At 34.1% G+C, this 27,937-nt stretch overlaps 1 protein-coding gene across 2 annotated transcripts in view; it reads right to left on the reverse strand.

Annotated features, from left to right (window-relative positions):
- The window catches only part of XRCC4 (X-ray repair cross complementing 4), a 218,388-nt gene that overhangs the window by 68,901 nt on the left and 121,550 nt on the right, over positions 1 to 27,937 (reverse strand). For both annotated transcript variants that reach the window (XM_045847762.1, XM_045847763.1), the window contains exon 7: positions 7,750 to 7,897. In XM_045847762.1, coding sequence (XP_045703718.1) covers positions 7,750 to 7,897 — 148 coding nt within the window. The remainder of the gene's footprint in view (positions 1 to 7,749; positions 7,898 to 27,937) is intronic.

Consider the following 27,937-nt stretch of genomic DNA (forward strand, 5'->3'; position numbering starts at 1 on the left):
ACAACATTAAGTATTCAATGAATGTTAAATATTACTATTATTGATAGATTAATCTAATACCTTATATAAATATAAAATGCCATTCACAAATATCAGAGGGTGAATGATATTTCCCTACAAGGTAGGGAAAACAAAGATTAATATTTTTATAAGTAGCTCTTATACAACAATAGGAGACAAAGATCTCCAGTGAAATCAGTTGAGGTTATGAATATAAGTAGCTAATAAACAAAAAATGAAGTTCCAAAAATCAACACATACCAGAAAAAATACTTATGCAGTGATTAAATATGAAAACAAAACAATGAGACATTATTCATTTATTACACAATTTAAATGATCTGGCAATGACCAAGATGAACTGGAAAACAATAGAACAAAAGGCAAATACTGCTTGTGAGATTAGAACTTGTGATAGCCTTCTGAAGGAATTCTGGCGAAGCATAACAAAGGACGAACAGGAACATATGCCTTCTGACCTAGTAATTCCACTTTTGGGGGAATTCATTTTAAGGAAATAACAGTCACATGTGAAAATTTATGTAAGACATATACATTCTTTTTAGTAATATAAATGTGGATAAGGCCTAAACATACAGTACACAAATCAGTTAAAGAAATTATGATACATTTATATTAATGGAATGTTGTAAGTATAAAATGTTAAAGCAATGCATTTATTTAAATAGAACATATATTTAAATTTTAAAATAGCAGGCTACATCATAAGTAATTGATCCTGTCTGGCGTATCCCTGTTGGACTCCCTGTCTTAGTTTCCAGTGTAATCCTTACTGGGCTGCAACTTGGGTTTGGCTTTCTTCATAGCCACCTCTTCTGGGGCCTGCAGTGCTGATTCTGAGACAAAATTTCCACTTATATGCCCTTTGTTCAGATGTTAATTTAAATTATCTCTTAAAACTAGTTTCCTTTCAAGAAAGAGAATCTATAGAAATCAGAAACAAAACAGGTGGAAGAAGGTAAAGCAGAAGAATTTCAAAGTGAGTTAAAATGGGCTGAAAAAGTTGAAGTGTAACAAGCATGAAAGTATTAATTAAATCATTTAATTTGAACATTTTGTCAGTCAGTCAATTTTAGTAACTGGTTGCTAAGTTCAATGAGACTGGGACATTGACTCAATTTAGCCAAATAAATAAATAATGAATGGATTAATTAATCAAATCTTTAAAACAATTCAACTAGTCTACCTGGCCACAACTGACATCATGTAATATCAAGAGAATGCTATTCATAGGCTTTTATTGTATTCACTTTTTTAGGATGTCAGAAGAATTAAGAACTCTCAAATTTGAAAAAACACTTAAATGTAAGATTCTTCCTTGATAATGTTGTGTGCTAAAAAATGACCTCATTAAAAATTCAAGCTGGGTGACTAATGGAGCCTGAATGTAGTGCTATTTCATTTAGATACATAGTGTGCTCTTGTATGTTTATAGAGAGTAATTTCACAATGTTCTTGTTTACACTCAAGATTTTACTATATAAATGTGAAAGTAATTTTACTATTTCTGTAGTCTTTGTCAGCTGGTTCATTTTGTTTAACATATGGAATTAAAAAGTCATACTGAGCAATTCTACAAATCACAGTTTCAAGTGATGCAAGACAATAAATAGCAAGGAATACACAACATATGGTTATGTTGAATGATAACTCTTCATGTGGATGCTGGCTGATGGCGCGGATGAGTGTTCTCCAGGCAAAATCATACTGTGTGAATTAGTCACACTAAATTTTTTAATGCATATTTATCAATATATGCCAGATTTTAGGAGTTCAGAGTCTTACTAGAAGTGGAAATCAAAGATCTAAAAATATTCTTGAAAAATGAATTTACGTTACCAAAAAAAGGCAAAATGGAAGCATAATTCTGCACCTGAGGACTGCTAACGCATGCCAATGTAAGCTACTACCCCTGTGAGCACTCAACATAAGTTTTAGTATATGTTTTCAATTTTCTAGTTTCCTGTATTTCAAAAAAATTAAAGTTTTTATTATTGGGAGTCCAAAATTGTACATTAACTAGTATGACACCAGAGTTAAAAAGAAGGAAAAGAAATGAAATACCACAGCTTCAGGCAAATTTTAAATGATGTTATCTAAGAAGATGCAATAATGATCAACATTGAGTTTTCTAGTCAATCGGATATTTTTACAACTCTTAAGAAGAGTTAAAAATACAGCACAAAAGGTAGGAAAAACAGAAGACAAGTTCCCTGGTGATGTGAGAAACAGAAATGCTATCATGTATACAAAGAAAGGATGAATTTTCAACCAAGGCCACACAAAGCCATAGTCAGAATTTTTTTGTTCTCAACAAACAACATTATCTACTGCACATTTCCTTAGTCAATGTAAAATCATGTGGTAATCATACGATGAATATAAACTCTATTGAGAGGCAGAGGATAGAGAGGAAGTAACATTGTGAGAGTCTGACAAAAATGTTTCATATCCAGTATAGGCTTAGAATTGAAAACATGTAATAAAGTCAGGCTTCCCTGATAAATTAAGTGGGATATAATGGCTAATATGCCATGGTAATATGAACTCTAAACACAAAACTTTCTGTGCAATCTTCTCTTCACTAAGAGAAGTATAAAAAATTGGGTCATACATTCATTCTCAATTAAGCCTTTCTAGTTAAACATTGCTTAGAAGGAAAATGGGATGGCAGAATATCTTTGATGACATACAAAATTCATTAAGTATTCAGAATTTTGAAAGCTCTTGAAAATAATCATCCAAGAGTTACTTCTATTGAATGTCCTTAGAACATACACTTAAGAAGGTATCCATCCAAATATTTGACTTACTTTTACCATAATACAAGTGTATAACTGGGCAATAAACTACAGTGAACTCCTTAGTGCAGTAAACTGACAGGACACAGCATGTAGTTGAATAGCTTCATAAACTGTAGTTCACAAATGCTGAACTAACTGCTTAAGTTGGTAAGATAATACTAATAACAATAATAATAATTAAACTGGTTTTATGGCTAAATTTGGTGAGTTAAAATAACTCATCCATATAAAGAAAGTCTCTATTCTCTTTAATGAACACTGGAGAATATGTCATTGGTTTAATCCACTGAATAATTATTTAAAATCATTCAGTAGCTGTGTGAATTTAGATAAGTTATTTAACCTTTGAGTAACATTGTACAATACAGTTTTTGACATTATTTAACAAAATTGGGTCAACATTTCCATACTAGTTTTCACTTAAGATAGAATCATTATTTTGTAGAGTAAATTAAGGGACTTTGAAAATTACATTGGTCTTGGGTTGCAAGATAATTTTAAGATACTACAAGTAACATATTTTTTAGAACTTCCAAAACAAACTGGATTATTTAATTATAAAAACTGTGACCATTATAAATGCACTATTTAGCTTCCTATTTTTTGTGAATATTTTCTTAATTTTCTCATATGGCTAAAGAATAATTATTTTCATATAAGAATGGAATTATACTTTTTAAGTTCAGAAATTATCTTCATTACAGCTTTTACATTGACAAATTAATGTGCTAAATTTTCCTGCATGAATGTGTTGTCTATCGGTAATCATGACGCTATCCAGTCCTTAAATGGTGTTTCAGAGCACAGGCACTCTGCGAAGTCACCTTTGCTTTACTTGCTTCTTCACATCTGAGGAAAAACCTGTTGTTTTTCTATTGCGGAAAAACAGAGAAAGGAGCTCAGAAAAGGTCAGAATTGGAAATTGAACAAAATTGAATCAGTATTATGTAAGTCCACTATTTTTGTTTAATATTAATTCCTAAAATGTTAGGCATACTTATTATCCAAAGCAAATATACTTCTATAGAGTTTGACTTCACTTTTCCAATTTTAATATGACATAACAATATACTTTAATAGTATCCACAGAATATAAACAGTTTCACTGCAGTGTTCAGACACATTTTCCGGTGAAACTATTTTGAATTTTCATTATTTAGTATTTTCATTTACTAAAATAAAGTTACTACAAATTACTACAAAGTTTTCTTTTATATTTGAGATATATATATATATATATATATATATATATATATATATATATATATATAATTTTCCTGGAAATTTTGAAAGTTTACTTACAAATTGAATTCTCTCAGTTGAAAAATAATATGATTTTTGTCAAATGCAGCTAAAGTATAATTAATACTTCATAATACCATCTCATAAATTCAGAAGGAACTGGGTGGTTATACTTTGTAACCATGAACATGAATTAAATATGGTGCACAAACGACACGTTATGAGTTGCTAACATTCACATGCGGGTGAGATGGAACTGAGACCTCACCAGTTAGTTCAAAGGGCATCTCTTTAAAAAAGACCAAAAGTGGATCTCAGAGTCCAATGAAATGTCCTAAAGTGACTCCTACTGTTGACAGAATTTTTAAAAATTTGGAATGTAATTCCAAAGATTCTAATTTAGAATCTTAAGGCTGGTACATTCCCCTCACTCTGGTCTTACACTCACAAAACTATTTCTGTATATTTCTGTTTCTCAATAGATTATAATAAGCTCCTTGAAGTGATGAACCAAATACAGGCTTTAAAACAAATCATTGGCTGTGCTGCTTTGAAAAAATAACTGTATCTTTCTGGTTGTTTTCCTCTGGAAGAAGGAAATTAATACCTATTTTGCAGGATTTGTGTGAGATTTAAATGAGAGTTATTTATCTTTGTATCTCTTTTTCTAAACTTTATCTCTATAACAATAACAGTATCATAATAAATACTTAAATAAATTTGAAAATTACCATAATTTTGTTTTATTGATTAGTATTAGAATAGTCCCGCTTAGTATAGATCAGTACTTAGTTTTTTTAAGCATATAAAATAACCCACTGCATTTAGGAATGTACTAAAAATTTACATTGTGAAATATTTATACAAATTTAAAAGATGAATAAATTTATAATACATAGACATCTTATATTTTTTAATCTTATATTTTTATGAACTTTGCTAATAAATACTTAAGTACTTTATTGCTGATTCATGTTTATGTTTTGAAAGTGGTAAATTGTTCAAAGTGCAATAAAATTATAGATATTAGAAGAGGCTTTACAGATAACCTAGTTCAATCATTTCACTATAAATATAAGAAAACTAAATCCGAGGAAGATGAAATAACTTGGACAAAAACTGGTAGAAATTAAAAACAAAGATTAAATTTAGTATCAGTGATCATCCCTTCCCAACTTTGTTTTCAAAATGCAGAGCTGGAGAAGCCAAAGGAAAAATACAGAAGATGCCCAGAGGGAATATCTGAAGGGACTAGGGGACAGAGAATTTCTTAAAAGAAGGGCTTAGAGAACTGAAGTTTAGGGTTAGAGGCCAGTATCTTTTCACCCCTAAGTAACGATCTACTCACATCTGCATTTGTTTGGGAGGCTACAGCTAGAGCACATTAACCTAACGGATACACACATCATTGCTGAGAAATTACCAGAGTAAAAAGGTGTTTAGAAAGGTAGAAATAGGTGGTATTGAAATTTAAAAACAGAAAGATTCCTCATCAGTATTTGAACCTAAAGGTCCACAATGATATAATTAGCAGGCAATTCAAAAAGCTAATATGGTTTATATCAACTTTTTAAGTAATATATACAAAATAAATATTAGCATGATCATCTAAACATGGAAAAGAAAATGAACACAATATTAACTGCATAACTGTTTGCAAGAAACAAACACACTGACTTTAGTAAAAGCTTAAATAAAACATTTAGTGTTTGATTTAGATCTAAACTTCTTTCATCATTGCACTATGCCTATAAGAAACCTGTTTAAGCAATATATGTATTCAGAAAAATTTTAGTCACCTCCAAGCCTTATATTTAGTTCACACATAGAGCAGAAAGACTTAATTAAGATACAGCTTCCCACATAAAACCAATATATTACATTCTTCCCCCAGGCCCTGAAATCTATCGGACAAAACACTGAGACCAAAAGCCCCATGAGGGCAGGGGCTGTGTCTGTTTTCTGCTCTGCGGAATGTTCGCATCCTCTAGTATACCTGCATGTAACTGACACTCACTACTCATTTGCATACAGTTTGACTGAGTGAAGTACAGAATCATCTGAATATTTCAAACTGTAATTTTATTTTTGCCATATTAACCTATAGGAATAGTTCACTTACTCTAATGTTTGTGAATGGGAAATATTTTCAGTTCATTACTTTACAGGTAATACAATAGCCTGAACTCTGTGAAGCCAGGGGATTATGAGCTAATAAATAAATTTACACAATAAACACAAACCAGCAAAAGCAGCTCATCACACTGGGTTCTCCCATATATTGTCTGGAGACATAAGGGACCCTCTTTTATACGGATGGCGTTTTCAAGTACTAGTAGATCAGGCCAGTTGTGGAGAGAATAAAACCCAATGAGAAACAGAGAAACTAAACAATTCCAGTATTAACTGTAAAATTCTTGTTTTTATGCAACCAACTCGAAAACTCCCTCCTGTCAGGCCGTCAGTCTCCTGAACGCGTGGACTGCCTGTGCGTGTCTTCGCATCGGCACTGTCCCCACCAGAATTCTAAAACTTCCTGCTCTCAGGGCTCCTGTGCTCTTTGACAAGTTTTGAGGAGTCCAAGAACTTTTGTTTATATAGACTATATTTGCCGTATACAAAATTAAAACTAAAGCAATTTAAAAATTTTTATTAATTCGTTTAAAAATAAAAATAAATCCAATATATGATAACACAGATAATGTACTCTTTATTTAAAAAAAAAATCATTGTATTTCCCACAGAAAAAATCTTGTGAGGGTAATGTTTTACACTTTTATAAATCTGTTTGATGGTAGCTTGTGTAAAAAATCATCGGATTCTCATTAGCTTCTGCATTCAATCACATTCGACATGTCATTCTTATTGAAGTATATGAAGAAAATCTGGCCCCGCCCAGGCATGCAACTGAGGAACAGCTACCTTGTGGATCACCACAGATGCCTGGGGAACACCCAGGCGTCCTCATTCCACACTTTGAAAACCACTGGTGTGTAATGTCATCTGTCATGTGACTATTGTTCAATAACTATTTGCCAAATTAATGAAAAGTTTAAAGAAAAAGAAATAAATTCTCAGGCACACATAACACATATCCAAACATACAAATGATTTGCCCATTTGTTTTTATTCAACTGATAATATTCCTTTGTTTATTAATCCAACTTCTCAATTCATTACAACTACATTGGGATGCAGATCAAATGCAGGGTAGGCAGAACTGAAGAGTGAACTATAAAAATAAAGTATATAAGTCTAAAATTAAATAAAAATAAATAGATGACTAGAAGGAGACATTTCACATGAAAAAATCCCGAGCATAACCAAATCAAGTGGTTAACTCGAATGCTATATGGGTTTCTTCAAAGCAGTGAATCAGATTGAGACACTTTATTGAATACAAGCTGCATTCTAATATTTTTATTATCTTATATGTCATTTGTAATTAATCTATAAAAACCACAAGAAAACAATTTGCTTATATTTTTGGTACTTCTGTTTTAAATATTAATAGGAATTAGTTGAATACCAGGGAAAATATGTGGATTTAAACATTATACAATATCCAAAATCATAATTCTTGCTCTTTAAAAATAGCCTTAAATTCAGAAATAGAAATATAATTTTTAAGATTATATATTTAATATAAATTCACTATTTGGCAAATAATAAGATGACTTACTTTTCCTTTTCTTGAAGCTGATGTTCCTGAACAGCCACTTTAGGTTCTGACCCAAGATTTTTTTGTGTTCGCTGCCTTCTCTTTCTACTTGGTGCAATGTCAGTGACATCGGGACTTGAAAAAATGGAATCATCTCTTCTTGAAGTAGCTAAAATAAAATGATATAAAAATATGATCTACCAAAATTATGCATTATAATTTGTGAATAAAGTGTTAACTTGTTGCTTTAGCCCTGATATAAAGTGACACAAACACAATAAAACTAAGGATACTGCAACACCAATTCAAAAGAACCTATGCACCCCAATGTTCATAGAGTGTTGTTTACAATAATAGAGTGCTGGAAACAACCTAAGTGCCCATCAGTAAATGAGTGGATCAAAAAACTGTGGTACATTTGCACAATGGAATACTATGCAGCAGATAGAAAGAAAAAGCTCCTACCCTTAGTGATAACATGGATGGAACTGGAGAGCATTATGCTAAGTGAAGTAAGCCAGTCATTGAAAGGCAAATACCATATGATCTCACCTATAAGTGGAACCTAATCAACAAAAGAAACAAGCAGGCAAAATAGAACCAGAGACATGGAAATAAGGAACAAACTGACAGTGACCAGAGGGGTGGGAGGAGGGGAAAAATGGGGGAAAGAAGGGAAAGGTTCAAGTCAAGGAACATGAATAGAGGACTCAGGGGCATGGACAATGGGGTGGGGATTGACTGTGAGGGGTTCAGGAGAGGGCAACAGGGAAAAAGGTGGGATAACTGTAAATACACAATAATAATAAAAAAATAAAGTGAAAAAAAAAGGTTTTTTAAAGGTCATGCAGATTCGAAGTAAGCCAGTTAGTGTGTAATACTTTCATATTCATATAAAACAAAAAGTACACTATACATGGAATAATTTGACCAAAATGGCCTTTGCCTATCTTGAGGAACAATCTTCCCAAATGCTTTATAGGCATTTTGATCTCTCGGTGGTAGAACTACACAGAAGTGCCTCCGAGGCACCTCTAAATGGCATCTGGATGGAAAAATAATGCTATGGGAATAATATAAATCAAACTGATACTAAACAACAATTTTTAGCACAAATGGAAACTTCTCATAGTGATCCAGAGATAGTTATACAGATTTTTCGACTAACAATGAGGACTGAGCACAAGAAAAATATAAGGAAATACTAACAAGCCCTGGCCAGGTAACTCAGAGCATCATCCTGATATGCCAAGGTTGTGGGTTTGATCCCTGGTCGGGGACATATAAGAATCAACCAAGGAATGCATAAGTAAATGGAACAACAAATCTACATTTTTTCTCTCTCTCCCTTCCTATCTCTGTTTAAAATCAATAAATAAAAAAATTTAAAAAACAAACACACTAACAGATGTCTCCAATGTAGTAAACCATTAAATTGCCTCTAAAAGTGTTCAATATACACGAAACAGAAGCAATAACAGAAACATATTTGATTTACATCCCTTTATTCTCTTATAAGCAAATTAGTTACAGAGAACGTGAGGGAAAGTTTAGAATTCATTCATGAAATACACAGTGTAATCTGTTATAATACATATTCCTATAAAAGAAAAGAGATCCTTTGCTATTGGTAAATAATAAACAATATCAATATAATTTCAACTTTGGATGTCCTGCTAGTTTAAGATTTTTTCCACTAGAATGTTAATGGTTTAAAGTAGCCAGAGTCAAGCTACTTTAGTAAAGAGAAAGCCTTGGTAATGTATAAAGGCCTAAAAAAAAAAAAAATGAAGATCAGTTGCTAAAAATCTTGTACGAGTACATTTTTTAGCACGAATAGGAGCTGATCCAGTAAAGCCAATAACACTACATTTTTCAAAAGTTCAGCTCTCTGTTAAAGCTGCAATTACAGCTGAACAAGCTGTGGAGACATTTTCCCCTGTATCTTGAATCCGATACTTAATTTACATGAAACTACTGGAATCAAAAGCATTCATTAACTCCATCTCCATTTAAGGGGAGGTGTGATGCTGGGCACAAATGTTGCTAAAGGATGAATGGAGTTAATATTTTTATTAGATTGTAACACGAGAACTCAAAGCAACCTAAAGCTAAATGGACTTTGTGTGGTCTGCACAAATCTTAACTCTTTTCCTCCACAAGCTCTATTATTTTTAGTGTACAATTCTGCAGGAGTGGTTTTTCGAGCACACATTTATCACACTCTAGAAGGAAACACTGTATTTTGAGTTCTCCCTCCGCAGTCCATGCTTCTCTGGGCGACCTGAGGTCATTAGACACTGTTAACCATGCTTTTGAAACTCTTCTTTCGATTCTTTATTTAAACAGCATTTTAAAGAACATATATGCTGGGTGCTTTGAGTTTTATATATATTATCTTATTAATCTTTAACCTTGTGCAGTACTTATTATTACTACCTTTACTTATTAGGAAACCGAGATGATTAAGTAACTTGACTAAATCATACAGCCTTTGTTTGCTATATTTTGTCATATGACAATTAAAAAATGTTTCTCCCTAGTTGGGTAAATTAGTCTTTGATCAAATATTAATGGCATGCCCTTCAAAGCATATTTTACTTTCCATTGCTATTTAAGTTATTAAGAAACATAAGTTCTACTATATTTCTGCATTAGTTTTATAAACCTCTAAAAATGTATTAGGAGAATGGTAAATTTTTTAAAAAAAACAGTGTTTCTCTAAACACATATTCAAGCTGAATGATTTTCCTATTTTTAAGTAAGCTAGGAGGTGACTAAGGAAGAAAATTCTGGTTTGCTGATTTCTCACCCAGTCTGCTCTCACCTGGGATGTGTAAGAAATCAACAAAGTGCAGGCTTGTCTATGACAAAATTAGCAAAACTGTCTTTGGAGTCAGAGGACATTCAACTGTAGACTGAATTGAAAATGGAGAAAGGTTGTACTTAATGACATGCTGGACATCGAGGAGGGAAGACATTTCAGTTTAAATTAAAATGTATAATAAAAATAGATAAAATCACCAAAAACTCTGCCACTCATTTCAAAACTAAATAATGGCTTACACATTAGCACCCAAAAGGATGTTTTATATGTGATATGGTTACATTTTTTGCTGTAACTTCTACAATTTACTTTAAAATACAATGCATTTAAATGTGCAGCCAGTCAGGGTGAGTTACAATCCATTGTAGATGTGTTGCTAACACATCTACTCAAGAATGCACAAACCGGAAGCAGTTTGTTGAGACTCTATTCAATAATAATAATTTCCATACTCTTAAAGAAGCAGCTAAAGGTACATTTGCAATCTATCTCAATCAGTAACTGATTAATTAGTATACTGAACAACAAAAATGTGTGTATCTCTTGGTGAACACAAGCAGGAAAACAAGTGTGATGAATACTGCTCTTGGGCTCTGAAGAGTGAAATTAAAGGCATTCTAGATATACTGATTGGTTGAAATATTTTAGAGGTCATCTCTACCATTTTATGAATAGGGCACAAGAACACGCTGAGGTCTGTTTACCCTTAGATATGACGCCTGTGCTAAATCTTAATGTGGTTCTGTGTCTAGTTGTGAACTCTGGACAATTGTGGTTGCCTAACACCAGGGAGAACCATTATTCTTGCCCCAGGAATCTTTATATTTGCCCAAAGTAAACATTTTATTTGAGCAAATGACTGTGACACCTAAAAGGACAGCAAACTGGAATTTCTTTAAGCTTATAGGGGAGGTTCATGAATTATTTTGTGCTTACTTGCCAATAAGCATTTAGTTGATATTTATCTGTATGTGTGGGAAAACAATCTGATAATTTATTATCATTATCCCTACACTTCAAATTTCTTGGTATCTACCATTATTTACCACAAAGAACCAAAAGTTGTGTGTAACCATGTGTTTCAGCTCAGTTCATGGCACCATTTTTTCCCCATTCTCCTGACAAAGTTTTCCCTCTCAAGTCTTGTAGCCACTGTCATGAGGAAAGGGGACTGGCAGACAAGCTAATTACTGTTGAAACTGAATATATCTTTTTTTGGTTTTTGTTTTGCAGCATGGGAAATGGCTTTCCCTTCAGTTCATTACATATATTCTCTTAATTTATATATTCACTTAAAATAAAAATTTTATAACATTTATATAGTCTTCAATAAAAGGAAAAATGTTCCATCTTATCCTTTCCTCTCCACCCCTCCAAGGCCAGAAACCAGGAAAAAGAGGGGCTATACTAATACCTGGTACCTAAGTATTAAATTGCTCAAGTCAAGCAGTCCTCAAATTTGAACTCATCCTACCTCTGCTAATCCTACCTCTCCTCTACTTGTGCTAATGTTTGGTGCTCTCATTCCACTGGGTCTTGATGCTTGATGCTTTACACCTATGATGCTTTACACAAGTGATTCTGGTAAAAAAATTTACACAGCTTGATGCTTTACACAAGTGATTCTGAGTCTACAAACAAGCAAAGTGGTTTTATACACAATGGGAAGGATCTGGTCTACATCTACAGGAAGTCAAATATGGGATTTCAAAATGTCTATGTTATTCAGAACCTTACGTGTCTTTAAGGGCAAGAATTAAAGCTTTTGCTTTCAAGTCTTGCATTCCACTTTTAAAGAAAGAAAATCTATTCACATTAAGTTTACTGGTTATACATACTCATTTGAGATATGAAGAGGAGCTTGAATAGAATTGGAAAAGAACAGAAAATGTTCAAAGGGAATGAGAAGGAGTGTAGCCTGCTTAGAGCAGTGTTCACTCAGGAAATGACTGGATAAGGGTGGGCAGCAGGGAAGGAAAGGAAGGAAAAAGGAGACAGAGAGATTTGCTACACAAATTGGAAGTGTTCATCTCCAGGCAGACGTGTATAGATTTGATATTGACTATTTTTTCCTGAGCTTCCACCTCCAGAATTCTCCCTTTTTAATATTCATCAGTCTCTATGATGACAGTGTGTCTTGCACCATTCCCAGGGATTTTTAGAAAAACAAAACAAAGACAAAAGAAATGATTGCCAATTAATTTTCTACAGCTGAAACACTTACTGGCAGAGCTGTGGCATGATTTTCAAGTTCTCATTAGGTTCACTGAATCTAGAGAATGGAGGATCTTTACAGAAGCCTTATTATGTGAAAGGTGGCTCCACAGAGAGTCACACTTCTTCCCGTGTGACAGACCTGCAGGAGCCTGGCAGCTGTTCGCACATGCTGGGCAGGGGCTGGCTTCCTGGGCACTCTCAGTGTACATAGGAAATGACACTGTCAACCGAACTGCTGGTGATCTGCACAAATCCCAGGAGTTGAACTACCTGGTAAACTCAAGTGTCTGATCATTAAAAAACCTTAGATCTTAGTATTTTCAAAACAACTTTTCAGGTTCATAAGTCGTTTTTATCAGGGCCTCATTATTACCTCCTGTCTATGGATATTTTCTCTCTTCGTATAATACGTATCTTCATATACAGATGCTATAAAGCTCTGAGACTGCCACATTCATTCCACCCCCATCCCAACACACATACCTATTTACAGCCTCTTCACAAAACAAAAAATTAATGCCTTGAGGCATGTTCTTTGTGGCAAAGGCTACTTAGCGTTTAGATTATTGAATAAAACAGTCTCTGATCTTTAGGTTCCTTGGCTATGAAGAAATAAATGTGTGCTGTTTGCAATAGGCCATATCCAAACAAAACTTTCAGTGGTTCCCATAACCTATAAAATAAAGTCCTAAGATCCTAGCTCTGCATCCAAATCCCGCTACAATGTGACCCTCACTTGCCTCTCTGACCACACCTCCCACAAGTCTCCTACCATAGGGTGTAAGTCATTCCAAGGGCTCCAGGGCCCTACATCTTTCTTTCTGTTCCTACTTTCTCTGTCTTGAATGTCTTCCACTCCTCTACAGGCTCAACTGTGTGCTCCCTTCCAGCACAGCCCATTTCAGTCATCCAGTCATCCCAGGTAGTTCCGATCCAAAGCAATCTCTCCTTTCTTGATGGAATGTACAGTTTAAACCACTCATTTTACACCTGCTGTCTCGTATTGTTATTCTTTTTATGTATAGCTTCTGTTTCTGCAATCAGATTATAAACACTGTACAGCTACAGGCCATTCTTTATACTTTGCTATCTCCTCATCATATTACCCAATAGTGCTACATATAAAAAATATAAACACTTGAACCCTTATTTTCAAATGTGTATCTTATTTTTAAATCAAAACTCAATTACCTATGGATCTCCAGATGAGGCGCAGAAAACATCAAATCATAAGAACTGGGTCTGGGTCTCTAATCTGCCATTGACCTTGGATGTATTATAGGATCTTTCTGAGAAATGTATCTTAACCAAGATTTCTCACAGGATTAAATGATATAAATCCTAATGTAAGAAATATCTGATATTGAGCCCTGGCTGGCATAGCTCAGTGGATTGAGCGCGGGCTGGGAACCAAAGTGTCACAGGTTCGATTCCCAGCCGGGGTACATGCCTGGGTTGCAGGTCATAACCCCCAGCAACCGCACATTGATGTTTCTCTCTCTTTCTCTTTCTCCCTCCCTTCCCTCTCTAAAAATAAGTAAATAAAATCTTTAAAAAAAGATAAAAAAAATATCTGATATCGGCATTAAAGTATTATTAACAATATGTGTGTTCCCTTATAAAAATTAAATTGAGGTTCATTTAGGTGAATTTGAAGGTCTTTTAGGCTATCTTCTATAGCTTCTTAGAGACATAACCATAAAATAATAAAAAATTAAGATGAATTAATGGTTTTCCAATTAAAAATAAACCAACTCTCCCAGAAATATCATATTTTATGAATATAAGGTAACTAACTTTTTATGACTACATTTTGCTATTTTAGTCATTTATTCACTTCAAAGACATTGTTTATATCAGTAAGTGATTTTGTTTTATTTTAAAATATATAAAATATTGAGGGGAAAAACAAAAATCCAAACTTTAAAATACTACTCTAAGTAAACCTGAAACTTCGTAAAACATACTCTTTCTTTCACCAGAGAAAACAACCAGCCAAGGACTTGGGTCATCCTGGGTCTCTGCAGTTTGTCTCACTGACAGGTATGAAGATAAGCCAAAAGAGAAGCTGAGATAAGGTTGGCAACACCACAGTTCAATAGCAGGATCTTAAAGTGACCTATCTCAGAGCAGTAAATTTCTAATCTGACCAAACAAGCAAACATTATTTTCCCTCACCATTCATCAAATAGCCCTTTTTAAAATCTGTAATCAGTTGCTACCCAGTTTTCACAATCTAATCTGAATAACTGATGACCATCTTACACAAAAGGTCAACAGTCTAACCTACTAATCAGCAATCACCAAATAAACCAATAATTAACACTGCACTAAACAATTAAAAGGGGTGTGTGTGTGTGTGTGTGTGTGTGTGTCCCTGTCCGTGCACTTCTCCAAAAGTCAGGCTCCTCTTTCAGCCAGCACAGCTGGAAGTCAGACTTAATGACAAATACCTACTGACAATGGGGCAACCTAAGAGGTCACCTTTGGAAACCCAATACTCTCAGTGTCAGAAGCAGGGTGGGCCACTAAAGATAAAGCACAGATTCCAGAGGCACAGCATTAAAAAAAAAAAAGTAAGTTGACTACATGAAGTATTGTTCTGTGCCTATAAAACAATCTGATTTTTTTAATTAAAAAATTTAGTACCAAATAAACTCCATTAACTTAGAGATTCTATCATTCCCTCACTTGTTCAACAAGTGTTCACTGAGTGTGTTCTATGTGTTGGGCACCAGCCAGAACACACCACCACCGTGTATTCAACAAGTTTACAACTCTGTAGGGCAGAAGCATACACTGTTTGCAAGAAAGACAGAAGTCACACAAGCAATTATAAAGGGACTAATTTGGAAGTTCTAAGGTACACAAAACTTTCTAATCTCTCACTATTTTTTCAAAGTAATCTGTGACACGTCAGTTTTTCTTTTCCATTATCAAACACGAACTCTAATTTGATTTCTTACATTGTTTTTCCCATTGGGTCGGTTTTTCTTTTGAAAGTATAATCACCACTATCAAATGGCTCTAAAGGAGATTTCCCAAAAGAGAAAATTAAAAGGTTAGCTCACTCTGAGCAGCACACTGACAAGACTGAGTTTCTCAAAACACTTAATTTGAAAGAATATATGCATCCCTAAACTGAAACTATACAATCACCATTTTACATCGTCCTTTATATGGCCCCACAAAATCCTGAGCAGATTTCGCCACACTTGTAATAATTTATGTAATATTTATAAGCTCTACGAAGGCAGGGGCTTTGTTCTATGCACTGTTAGTATAAGACACTAGCACAATCTCTGACACACAGTATTTCCTCAAGTGTTAGTTGATAGACTAATATAAATTCTTAAATGCTAATTGACTTAATAATAACTCTTTAAAAATTATTTTGGACCTATATAAAATACAGCACTATTGGTTAGCTGTGCCTGCTGCTGCCAGTACAATTAGCATTAAAAGAAAAATATTAGTGGAGAAATGCAGTTAATGAAAGAGAAAAATTAACCTCTAACTTGTATCATTTTTGCAGTTAAAAATAACAAATGCTGGAAAGAGGTTTCATGGTTAATAGGTTTTCAGAAAACAAAACTACAATTTTTCAGCTTTCACCAGCTTTATACAAGGGCCTGTGCCTGTGAATTATGTCATAAAATGTTTGGAGCCAACATAAAACTTTTACTGTTGTACACGAGTCACAGGTATGGGCTTCTCTCAGCTTAAGACTCTTTTTAGTGTTTTATTTCATAAAGATTTAAAGGTTTTTGAAATTTTCATTCTTTTTATTTTGCTCAACTGGTAATAAAACCTGGGTGTTTTATAGAGCTTAGGATTTCACTGAACTAGTATAAATTTAAAACTGGACAAAAATAAATAAAATATAAAAGCTTTTTAAAGAAGTAATACAGGGGATCTTTCAGGTTTTTTTTAATGATGTACTAACAGCATATTATCTGCAGTAACTCTAGGTTAACTGGTTACAGCTCAGATAAGATCACTAGTTTAACTGGCAAGTCAAAATCAGAATAGGACAGAAGTGGCAAAAGTGAAGTGCTGAATAATTGTATGGTGAACTGGATAGATAAGAATCATTAATGTTGGTCACAAATTCTCACTTTGAAAAATAATAGGGATAGAAAGAAGGACTGCACTGAATTTACTTGACAAGACACACTCTCAACTTCATTTTTGCAGCATTTGCTTAATCTTAGAAAACTCTGGAATACTTTTGATACATTAACAAAAAGCCCTCTCTTTGACTTCTTCATACTTCTTTACAATGAGGTTAATGCCTTCGTGATGTGATTTAGCGAGTTTGTAGTGCTTCTACAAAGAGGCAAATATGAGGCTAAATTTCAGAGGCTTTCCCTGAAAACTGTGGAATGATTTTCAAAAAGAAGATTTCCTAGTCTGCGGTGCTAGACACATTGTCTCAACTAGCTCTCAAACCAAATGTCATGAAGGCAATGCTTTCACTAAGAAAGGTTAAAACAAATTCTCTGCCAAATGGCCAAAAAGCTAGAAGAATGTTTACACTGAATTAATATGACAGAAGTATCCTACACCTGACTCTCTTAATCACTGTCTGATGAGCACAGGCAAATCACGGAAGGCTTCTGTGAAGGTTTTTCTTTCAGTCTACAAAATTGGGTGTAGAGAAGTGAGACCAAATAGTTACTCCTGGTATAAAAATGCCTAATTGCATAATTAGTTATTGTGCTTTGAAAAATGATTACATTATCTGAATTTGCTAAGAAAAACTAAATGCACTTTCAGACCATTGTGAAGCACTTTTAAGTTACTATTGAGTTAAATGTCTTACCCAAATGAGAACATTTTTCTCCAGAAATTTCATTTCCAAAAATCCACATGCTTTTCTTTTTATTACTTTGTTTCATAGTGTGCTTTTTAAAATTTTTTAATAAACACCTTATAAAATTTTTATTTTGAAAATATTTTGTTTATTCTTTTGTCACAATACTGAAAATTAAACAAGAACGAAATTATTTTAAGCATTGATGTGACAAAGAGAGTAACATTTGGGAAATTAATTACAGTTTATTATGAATGTATACTCTTAACATTAGATCTTACATGTATAAGTTGTTTACTGTGCATTATAATCACTGTTAGCAATGTGTCAACTGCCCATTTTTGGCATGCCGTCTTAGTCATGTGCAGGCTCAGCACAAACCTTCATAAGACCACAAACTCTACAACTTCCCATGCGTTAAGCAGAAATCATTTTTGATGCCTTCCAAAACTCCACTGTTCACATCCAATCAGCACCTCCTAAAAGTTCTTAAACCTGTCTGATAACTCTCCGCAGTCAGTGCTTTCATAAACTCTTGCCTAGATTACTGTTATAGTTTAAAATGGCCAATGCAGTTACAATCCATTCATTCCCTACAAAATGCCTAAAGGAATTTTTCTAAAACTGCAAATCTGATCAAGTCATGTCCTTTTTCACTGCCTTATAGACAGAGATAAAATTCCCTAATGCACTTTAACATCTGTTTCTTTTCCTGATTCTACTTACTTTTACAGCCTTACTGAACTTTCTCTGATGTACCATCCTTTCTCTCTCTCTCTTGGATTTAGCACATGAGATCTTTTTCCAGAAATAGTGTTCCACCACCTAACACTCAACTTTGCTAACTTCCCCCTCCTTGACAACTTAGTAAAGATCTCACGCTGCAAGGAAGCCTCACAAGTCTGCTTAGATGTCCCTCCTCCGAGCTCCCTTTTCAGTACCCGCTCTAACACATATCACTGCGGTTTGGAAAGTGGTTATGGTCACAGACTATGAAAAATGAAGTAGGGAAAGTCTGGTTCAGGTTCTCCTAGGGAATACCAGATACAGCGGGGCTGAATTTTATTGTAAAGTCAGTGCATATGGCAAACAATCATAATTCAAAACTACCTTTGGAAATTCCTTAAACTACCCATTAAATACAGTAATAAATAGTATATATAACTCTAAGGTAATAGTTATGCATAAATATTTACTAAATACCATAATATATAGTTTCATAGGGAAATTGCATTCTAAAGACAACTGCTCGAGGTTTTCAATAATCTAAACACATCAGCAATATAGAAAGATTCAACTTGCTCCTTCTTCCAGTTCAATGTAACCAACCTTATCTTCTGTGGGGGAGGTATCAGTTCCTCTGATGCTTCCTGAATCAGATTTCTCTTTGGTTCCCAATGAATTTTTCATTGGTTTCTTTCATCTTGCTTGCTTAGTCACCTAAATGGTACTTATCATTTCTTTATCAGTGGCCCCAATTCTTAAAGTTACTCAGACTTACTCATAAGTTTTTCCCATTGGTATTAACTATTGTCAGTCTTGATAAATATTTGTGGACACACACTTGTTAAGTGGAAGAGCAGGTAATCAGCAGAACTATTTGAAAATGTAATTTTCTATAAATGTAAAATATATATTCTTTTATAAGAATATATATTTTCCTAGAAAATACAGTTAAATAAGGTTTGCTACTGCACTACAATTGATAAATGACTATGAAGCCCAAATTTCAATTCCTGAAGATATTTTAATCATGAAATGGGAAGTGGGAACATGATAGCACAGTAGGCCTCACAGAGTTAGACATCTTACTCTCCTAGAAATTCATAAAGTAAGCTTTTGCACAGATGCATTTACCATAATGTTTAATCATAAATTAAAATGGACAAGCTATTACTATGAAGGGCTAGTGATTTTTAGGCATTATAATTTTGTATGAAGTGAAAAAAAAGATAAAAATACCAATATAATAAATGTCTTCCCAATAAAGCAAATGCTATATATAGCCCCACATTTTTTATATTTGTAATTATTCCATAATAAACTGACATCTAGAAAAATGGTCCATCAGGTTTCCTGGTATGTTGTAAGTGCTCAAAATATTGTTGAGCCATTACCAGTGAAACAGATTTTCTCAAGAAGATTGTAACTGGAGATGAATCACAAGTCTACAGCTATGAGTATGATCCAGAAACAAAGGCCTAGTTGTCCCAATGGAAGGCACCTGGCTCTTCATGCCCAAAGAAGGTGCTGCAAAGTTGCAGTGAGATCAGGACCAGGTTAACTGTGTTTTTTGATTGGGAAGGTGTTGTCCATCACAAGTACACCCCTCCAAGCCAAACAATTAACAAGGAGTACTACCTCAATGTTTTGAGAGATGCAATGTTGAGAGATGCAATGTTGAGAGATGCAATACCATAAAAACCATCACAGCTATGGGCATTTGGTGATTGGCAGCTTCATCACGACAATGCATCCACTCATGCATCATGTTTCGTGAAGAGTTTTTTGGCAAAACATCAAATCATCCAGGTGACTCAGACCCCCTAGAGCCCAGATTTGGTAACCTGTGACTTCTAGCTTTTCCCAAAACTAAAATCACCTTTAGAATGAAAGAGGTTTCAGACCATCAAAAGATTCAGATAAATACAATGGGGCAGCTGATGGCAATTGGGAGAACTGTGTGAGGTCCCTAGGTGCCTACTTTGAAGGGGACTATGGCGTCATTGTCCTATGCATGAAGTTTCTTGTGTCTTGCATCTTCTTCAATAAATGTCTCTATTTTTCTTAGTATATGGCTGGATACCTTCTGGACTGACCTCATATATTAGATATAAATTGGAAAATAAAAAATTATAAATGTTCTAAATAAATATGAGAAGTATTATACCTAAATAAGCCCCAAAATGCAAAAACAAAATAACTAGGTAGAAACTTGGACAAATAACTTGATAGAGAAAATACAGAAACACAAGGGTGAAAAAAAACAGGAACCTTCAAGAATTCAGCAGATAACAACAATTTTCCTGCAGGTCACATGACTGTTGTGAATGACTGTGCAAAGTGGCTGAACTTCAGTGTCTGAATAATTGTCACTGGATTTATTTTACCAATATAAAATGCAGGGAAAAAAAGATGTAAATTTAATGAGTTCATAAATCATTTGAGTAAAAGCTAATATTATTTTCTTAGAGTGGAATCAGCACAAAATTTTTGCTTAGCTTTCTGTTTCAGGTACTGATTCAATAGAAATATAAAAAGAATACCTACATTCTTTTGGATGTCATCTCTGATGCTAACTCTAATAGTTTAGTAAAGCATTTTAGAGTATTGTGTAAGGATGATTTTGAGGATGAGTACAGATTCAGCAGAATCAGGCACAGAAACGAAAATGTTTCGAGTTCCATCCTGACTTACTATGACTGATAAAAGTCAAATAATTAATTACTTAGAAGTAGGCAAATTAGGTTGGCCTTAATAGAGAGAAAATGGCATTTTTTTTATTCAGTAAACTTAATGTAGTTTCCTGCCAAACTTCCCCACTTGCCCACCACCATTCCCACCCTGGGAAGCTTTCTTAGAACCAACATAGTCTTAAGTCTGCAAGTTACCAAGAATTTTGTTTTATGTTTCTTTCGTTTTCTTTTTATTTCATCCTGTGTGTGTGTGTGTGTGTGTGTACGTGTGTAGAACATACAAAAGAGTCCAGCATAAAAGAATCCATAAATGAATTGGAAAACAACTCTATTTTAACATTCTGAAGGTCCGAACATACAACGCTGTGTTTTCTAAATTTACTTATTTAAAGAATAACTTTCCTATTAAGTCCTATTAAAATATTGAGGAAATTGTGTTCTTTACAACATATTTTGAAAGTGACATTGATTGGAGAAATTACTATACAGGGGCAACCTCAATATAAAAGATTACCTATGAACCATACTTTGTTTAGCTGATGGTTCTTTTTTTTTTTTTAACCATTTTCCCTAACCACCAAAACTATCCTTAAAGCAGTAGATCTCAATAGGAGGTGATTCTGTGATAATCCTAGGCACTTATAAAATGTAGAACCCCAGCCCTCACCTGTTAAAAATTCTGACTCAATATATTGTTCATGGGTTGTCTTCTATGTTTCTGAAAAGCTTCAACAAGTGGTAATCTATCTCACACACAACAGTATTAATTATAAGTATTCAAATGCCAATTACTAATGCTAACTTCAGAGTAGAGTCAAAACACCAAAGTTCTGTAATGGGTACTTTAAATCTTCTAGTAGGTTTATATTGTCAACTCATAAATATGCCATATCTTAGAAAGAGTCCATTTTCACACAACAGAAGCAATTGTTCCTTTGCTCATATGATTCTCCCCTGGATAATGTGTGTTAATCTGGAGGTCATTAGAAGGGCAGTGACCTGGGGAGTAGCTACCAGGCAGTAAAAAGACACATAACTACAAACTTTATCATCCAAATCATTTATCTTAGACAACCTGATATATATTTTGCTCAATTATTTAGATAGCAAAGATTTATCCTTCTTTGGAGCCCTAAAATATCAGCACAGAGTAGTTAAAGGTACACTAGATGTGATTTAGGACACCAAGTTTGATCCTCAGTGAAGTAAAAAATAACTTAACTCCACTAGTCTTAAATTTCCTAAGCTCACAAATTATTGTGTCACACTAGAAATCTATGTGAGGCAACTTTGTATTCTAACATTTAAGTGTATTGAAACAAATACTTTCAAAAAGAGAGAATCAACTTTCAAAGGTCACATTTCTAAATTCTAATAAGACTATTCAATGAAAAAGACTTATTGTTCTTCTACTGACCAGCAACTTAAAATAATTTTATTTAATAAAATGGAGATTTATCTTAGTCCATTATGGTTGCTATAACAAAATAGCACAAACTGGGTAGAAATTTATTCTCCACAGTTCTGGAGGTTGGCAGCACGATCAGGTGCTGATGAAGACCCTCTGCTGGGTCGCTGATCACTGACCCTGCTCTGTCTTCACAGGGTGGAAGGGGCAAGGGAGCTTTCTTGGACGTTTTTCACAAGAGCAGTAATCCCACTCAGAAAGGCTCTACTCTCCTGGCTTAATCAATTCCCAAAGGTCCCACTTCTAAGTATCACTATATCAGGCATTAGGATTTCAACACAAATTTGGGGGAGTGGTGAGAGGACACACAAAAACATTCTGGCTATAGTGGAATGTATATCATTTGCATCTATCATTCATACAGAAAGGCATACAGGATGTATAACTGCTCACACAGAACACTGATGATAGCCAGATTTTCAAGACACAGTATAGGGATAAAAACAGCTATTCCAAATTAAAATAGCAATACTTAGCTACACTATTCTAAGTGTTTCATTTAAATTAACTAATTGAATCATAGCAACTCTAAGGGATATATACTGTTATCTTCATATTCTATATGAGGAACTGTCACTCAGGGAACATTAAGTACCCAAGATCACAGAGCTAATAAGTGACAGAGCCAGAATACAGACCTGTGAAACTTTTTTTTTATAAGAAAACCAATACAAATGATTAGCTTAAATATCAGTGTCATGAAAACCATGCATTAGATATCTTCTTGAAATTTTATTAAATGTCCCTTTTAAAAAATTAATAGACACAATCTCTACCTATAATGGGAAAATACTCCAAGAACAACAGTGGGATAGAAAATATATACTAACATAATTAACTTCCCTTTCTTAGTGCTTGGTAATTTTTTTTTAAAGTTTAGGTGACAATTAAAAATTCTATAGAGTTTAAATATTTCTGTCTTATCTATTTTTTAAAAGATTTTATTTATTTATTTTTTGAAAGAAGGGAGAGAGGGAGAGAAACTAATGTGTGAGAGACACATTGATCAGTTGTCTCTGGCACATCCCCAACTGGATACCTGGCCCACAACCCAGGCATGTGCCCTGACTGGGAATTGAACTGGTGACCTTTGGTTCACAGGCTGGCATTCAATCCACTGAGCCACACCAGCCAGGGCTGTTTTCTGTCTTATTTAAAGTGGTTTCAAACTGTAAGTTATAAACTTTCCTAATAGTAACATAAAACATACTCTTGAAAGATTTAAGACCTTGGCAAGAGCTAAACCTTGATGACCTGTGTAACAAGACAGACATCAAGGCCATCCTGACACTTGAAGAACTGCCTTAAATATTGAATTTAGGGAACTATAAAGAGTACAAATAAAGAACACTAAGCACTTCAGTCATAAACCATCAAGGCTGGGCAAGAGAATGCTATGAATACACACTGATGCCATGATTCTAAAACTACAGAAAATCCGGATTTACAGGCAATTATCCAGATAAATTGGCAAAATGCAAATGTTATCTCTCAGGGAAGTAGCTGGAACCTCTTTGCCTGAGTTGCCCAGACAGACTCTCTCACCACTTTGGGAGACCTGGCCCTGATTTTTTTTTCATTAGATCATGATAATACACAGCAATTTTTTATCCAAATTAATATTTTAAAGTCAAGGGAAAAAGCAGAAAAGGAGAGAGATAAACAGAAAGGGTGAAGAAGGGAGATGAGGAGAGAGAGAAAATGGAAGAGAAGATAGATCAAGAAGGAAGTTTTTACTGAATTGTTATCTAAAATTAATTTGTATTTTCTTGTTTTGATCAAATAAATTATTTTAAAATATCTCTCAAACAATTATTTACTCTACCTGTATTTATTATTTAGGTAAACAGTTACTCCTTTTAAATACAGATATGAAATGAACATTTTATGATTGGAAATTTCAATAAATTGGCACATTTTAACACTCCTAAAAAGGATCTTATAAAATTATTCAAAAAGTAACTTGTCTAACTTCTCATTTATTTTACATTTATTAACATGTTGTTTCTATGACAATGAAAATTATATCTCTAGGTTTCTAATAGCTAAACATTTGTTTTGTTTTTGTTTTTGAACAATAAATTACTTTAAAATCTACTAATTCTAGGTTGTTACACTAAACCTGATAAGTTCAAAGATCAACAAGGTCACTTCCTAGACTCCCTTCTTCAAGTGTGCAAAGCAAAGGATTAATTTCAAAATCTCTTATTTCAGTAATTATAATGAAGAAAACAAGGCGCTCTAATGATTTAAGCCATGGATAACTTTTTATTACCAAAACACCTGTTGCTATTTCCAAACCTATTTTCATTAAATACAGAAGAATGTTGACTTTGTTACCCAAGGACATCAAAAGCTAAGAAAACAACCTTTTGTTAACAGACTCATTTTCAGAACACTTTTCTCCACTCACGTGATTTCAACATGCTGTTCCTTCTCAGGACAGGTTTTCATGAAGTGGTTTACATGACTGTTTCCAGCTTGTGTGATGTATCTTTGCTATGTTGTTAATATACAGATAGCCGCATTTAATTTCTTCAAAATGGGAGTAATATTAGTATGCATATATAAAACTGACCTAAACAAATATCAACCTCTATAAAGCTGAATATAATTTTACCAAAACATGTTAAAGATGTTTTCAATTTCTCAAGAAGTAATGATCAGTTTTCAACACTGAACAACAATGTACACAAGACTATGCTTCCTGAAATGAGGAAAATTCAAGAGGAGAGCCCAGGATCCGTCTGTCTGTCTGACTGGTGGCACTTTCTGGACCTCTGAACAAGGAACAGAAATTAAGAGTTTGAAGCTATTGAAGTAGTTGGAGTCTGCATGGCAAAGTCCTGGAAAACAGGTAAGTACACAAAAATTGAGTCCCCATAGGAGTAATAAATTGAGCCCCCTGGACGAATCAATAATAACATGTGCACACACAGAGCAGAACGGCAGGGCCCCCCAGAAAATGGCTACTGGTGTGAAATTCCTGATGTTACAGACGTGAGGAGATGCAGAGCTTCTGACTGGGGGAGTAAAATGCTGCATTAAAAATGCTAAGTGTTTAGTGACACCCTGCAAAGCTCTAGATCCACCCTAATTAAGCTTGAAAAATAAGAAAAAGGACCAAGATTATTTGCCAGTAAATAAACAGTTTTACTGTTAAACTCAACACTCTTCAAAGGAAGACAACAGACTCAACAACATAAAATTCCTAAGGCCCAGTGTACACAGTATAACCAAAAATTACTAAACATGGAAAATAGGAAATTGTGATCTATAATAACAAAGAAATCACTAATACTTCAAGTATATGATGAAAAGAGTTATATTTATTTTTTTACTACATTCACCACTGGAATGATGTAGAAAAAGGAAGTCCTTGGAATTACAGAATATCTTTAAAGTAGTTATACCCATTTAATTCCAAAAACATTTCAACTTCACCTATTATCTCAAAAAGATACGCTGTTAAGAGCTTGCCTGCATCTGCCACATCCCACTATTGCTTACTCCACTCTTGATTAATTTAGACTTTGTCTTTGATAGGCACATAAAAGGATGTAAGCTTTGTAAAGCTCTGAACATCAGTTGTCTGTGTGCATCTAGGAAGGCTGGTCAGGTCAGCAAATCCAGCACATCTTCCTGTCTTGATCTTCCTTTCTCTACATCATTAAAATGTGCTGCCAATTTCCTAATCTACTGCTTCCTTCATGCTGCTAACAACAGCTTTCAGGATCAATACTGTATCTGTTGATAGCTCTCTGCTAGCTGTCATTTTCATTAATCTACTACGCAATCCTTTCCATGATCTATGTGCAATAAATTCCTTTTTTTTTCATGATAAGAAACTCCTTGTTATGGACTGAATTGTGTCCCCCTTAAATTTATGTTAAAATCCTAACACACCCAGTACACCTCAGAGTGCGACTGTGTTTAGGGATGTGGTCTTTAAAGAGGTCATTAAGGTTAAATGAAGTTATATGAGTGGGCTCTGATCCAATATGACTGGAGTCCTTACAGAAACAGAGACACCAAGGATGGGTACACACAGAAAAGGCCATGTGAGGACACAACAAGAAGGCACACAACAACAAGTTAAAAGAAAGGCCTCAGAAAAACTAAACCTTCCAGCACCTTGATTTTGGAATTCTAGCCTCCAGAAATGTGAAAAAATAAATTTCTGTGAAGTCACCCAGGCCGTCGTATTTTGCCATGGTGGCCTTAGGAAATCAGTGCACTACTAAATGTATTTTCATTTTTGCTGGAGCACTCACTCAATCTCCTTACCTTAGTGAAATGAACTTAATGACACCACATCCATTAAAACCTTATTCTCACCCCTTGAAGACAAGAATGCAGTCAGAACATTTACCAACTACTGCTACTTTTAGACTATTATTCCATTATTACATCTCAGTCTTTAAAAATGATGTCTAATTTTAAATGGAAACAATGTATCAGGAGATAGGTGTGTGCATCTTGGTTAAACATACAAATAGCAATATGGTGTTACAGCAATTAGTTTAAGAGTGAGCTAGATATGATATACCTAAATTTGAATACCAAGTTCCCTGCTTACTATCTGTGTAATGTTGGGTAAGCTACATATCTCACTGTGGGTAATAACAGTACCTATTTCATGTGAATTAAATACATTCATATTTATATAGCACTCAGCCCAGCACACTAACTGTTAGATAAGTGAAGTGCTTGCTATTATCAAAAAAACTGATTTTGGACAGGGTTGCTAGGGAGTAAGTGCAGGGAAAAGAGTCAACATGATGGGAAGGTGGAAGTAGCAAGTGTTGATTACAGACATATTAGAAGTTTGGAGGTAAATTAAAGTTAGATTAGATAATAATTTCAAAAGTAGAGCACAGATAACAGTGTGGTGATTGCTGGGGGAAGGGGTGTGTGTAAGGGGTAAACAGTAAAAGGAAAAAATACAATAAAATTTTAAAAAGAAAAAAATTAAAAAATAAATGAAAGTAACTACAGCAAGAGCGGATTTTTTATTCGTTTAAGATAAATAAGAATGGAGCATGTTTACAATCTCAGAGAAGAGATTTAGTGAAGGTGAGAGAATAAGCATCAATGAAGCAAAGCACTGGGCAGCTTAAGGGTATCAAATAATGTCTGGGCAGAGTTTTTCCACTTGCAGGTCATGACCCACTGCTGAGTTAGAACATAAATTAAGTGAATGGTAACCAGGTTTTAGAATTAATTTACCCAGTATATTATATTCATTACCCAAAAAATATATTCATGCAATTTTACATTGTGCTTCCTGGTCTTGAACATAACATGACTACAATTGTTTAACAAATGCATTGAGTTAACATTGAACTCAATTTTTTATTTTCTTAATTTACTTTGTATTGTTGAATTTTTAACATACTGAATAAATCACTCTTTCAAAGTTCTGTGGGACAGTCACTAGATATCAATTACTTAACAGGTTTAAA

The sequence above is a fragment of the Phyllostomus hastatus genome, unplaced genomic scaffold (genome assembly GCF_019186645.2).
Source record: "Phyllostomus hastatus isolate PE091 unplaced genomic scaffold, TTU_PhHast_1.1 phas_contig_58, whole genome shotgun sequence".
In the NCBI taxonomy this organism is placed as follows: Eukaryota; Metazoa; Chordata; class Mammalia; order Chiroptera; family Phyllostomidae; genus Phyllostomus; species Phyllostomus hastatus.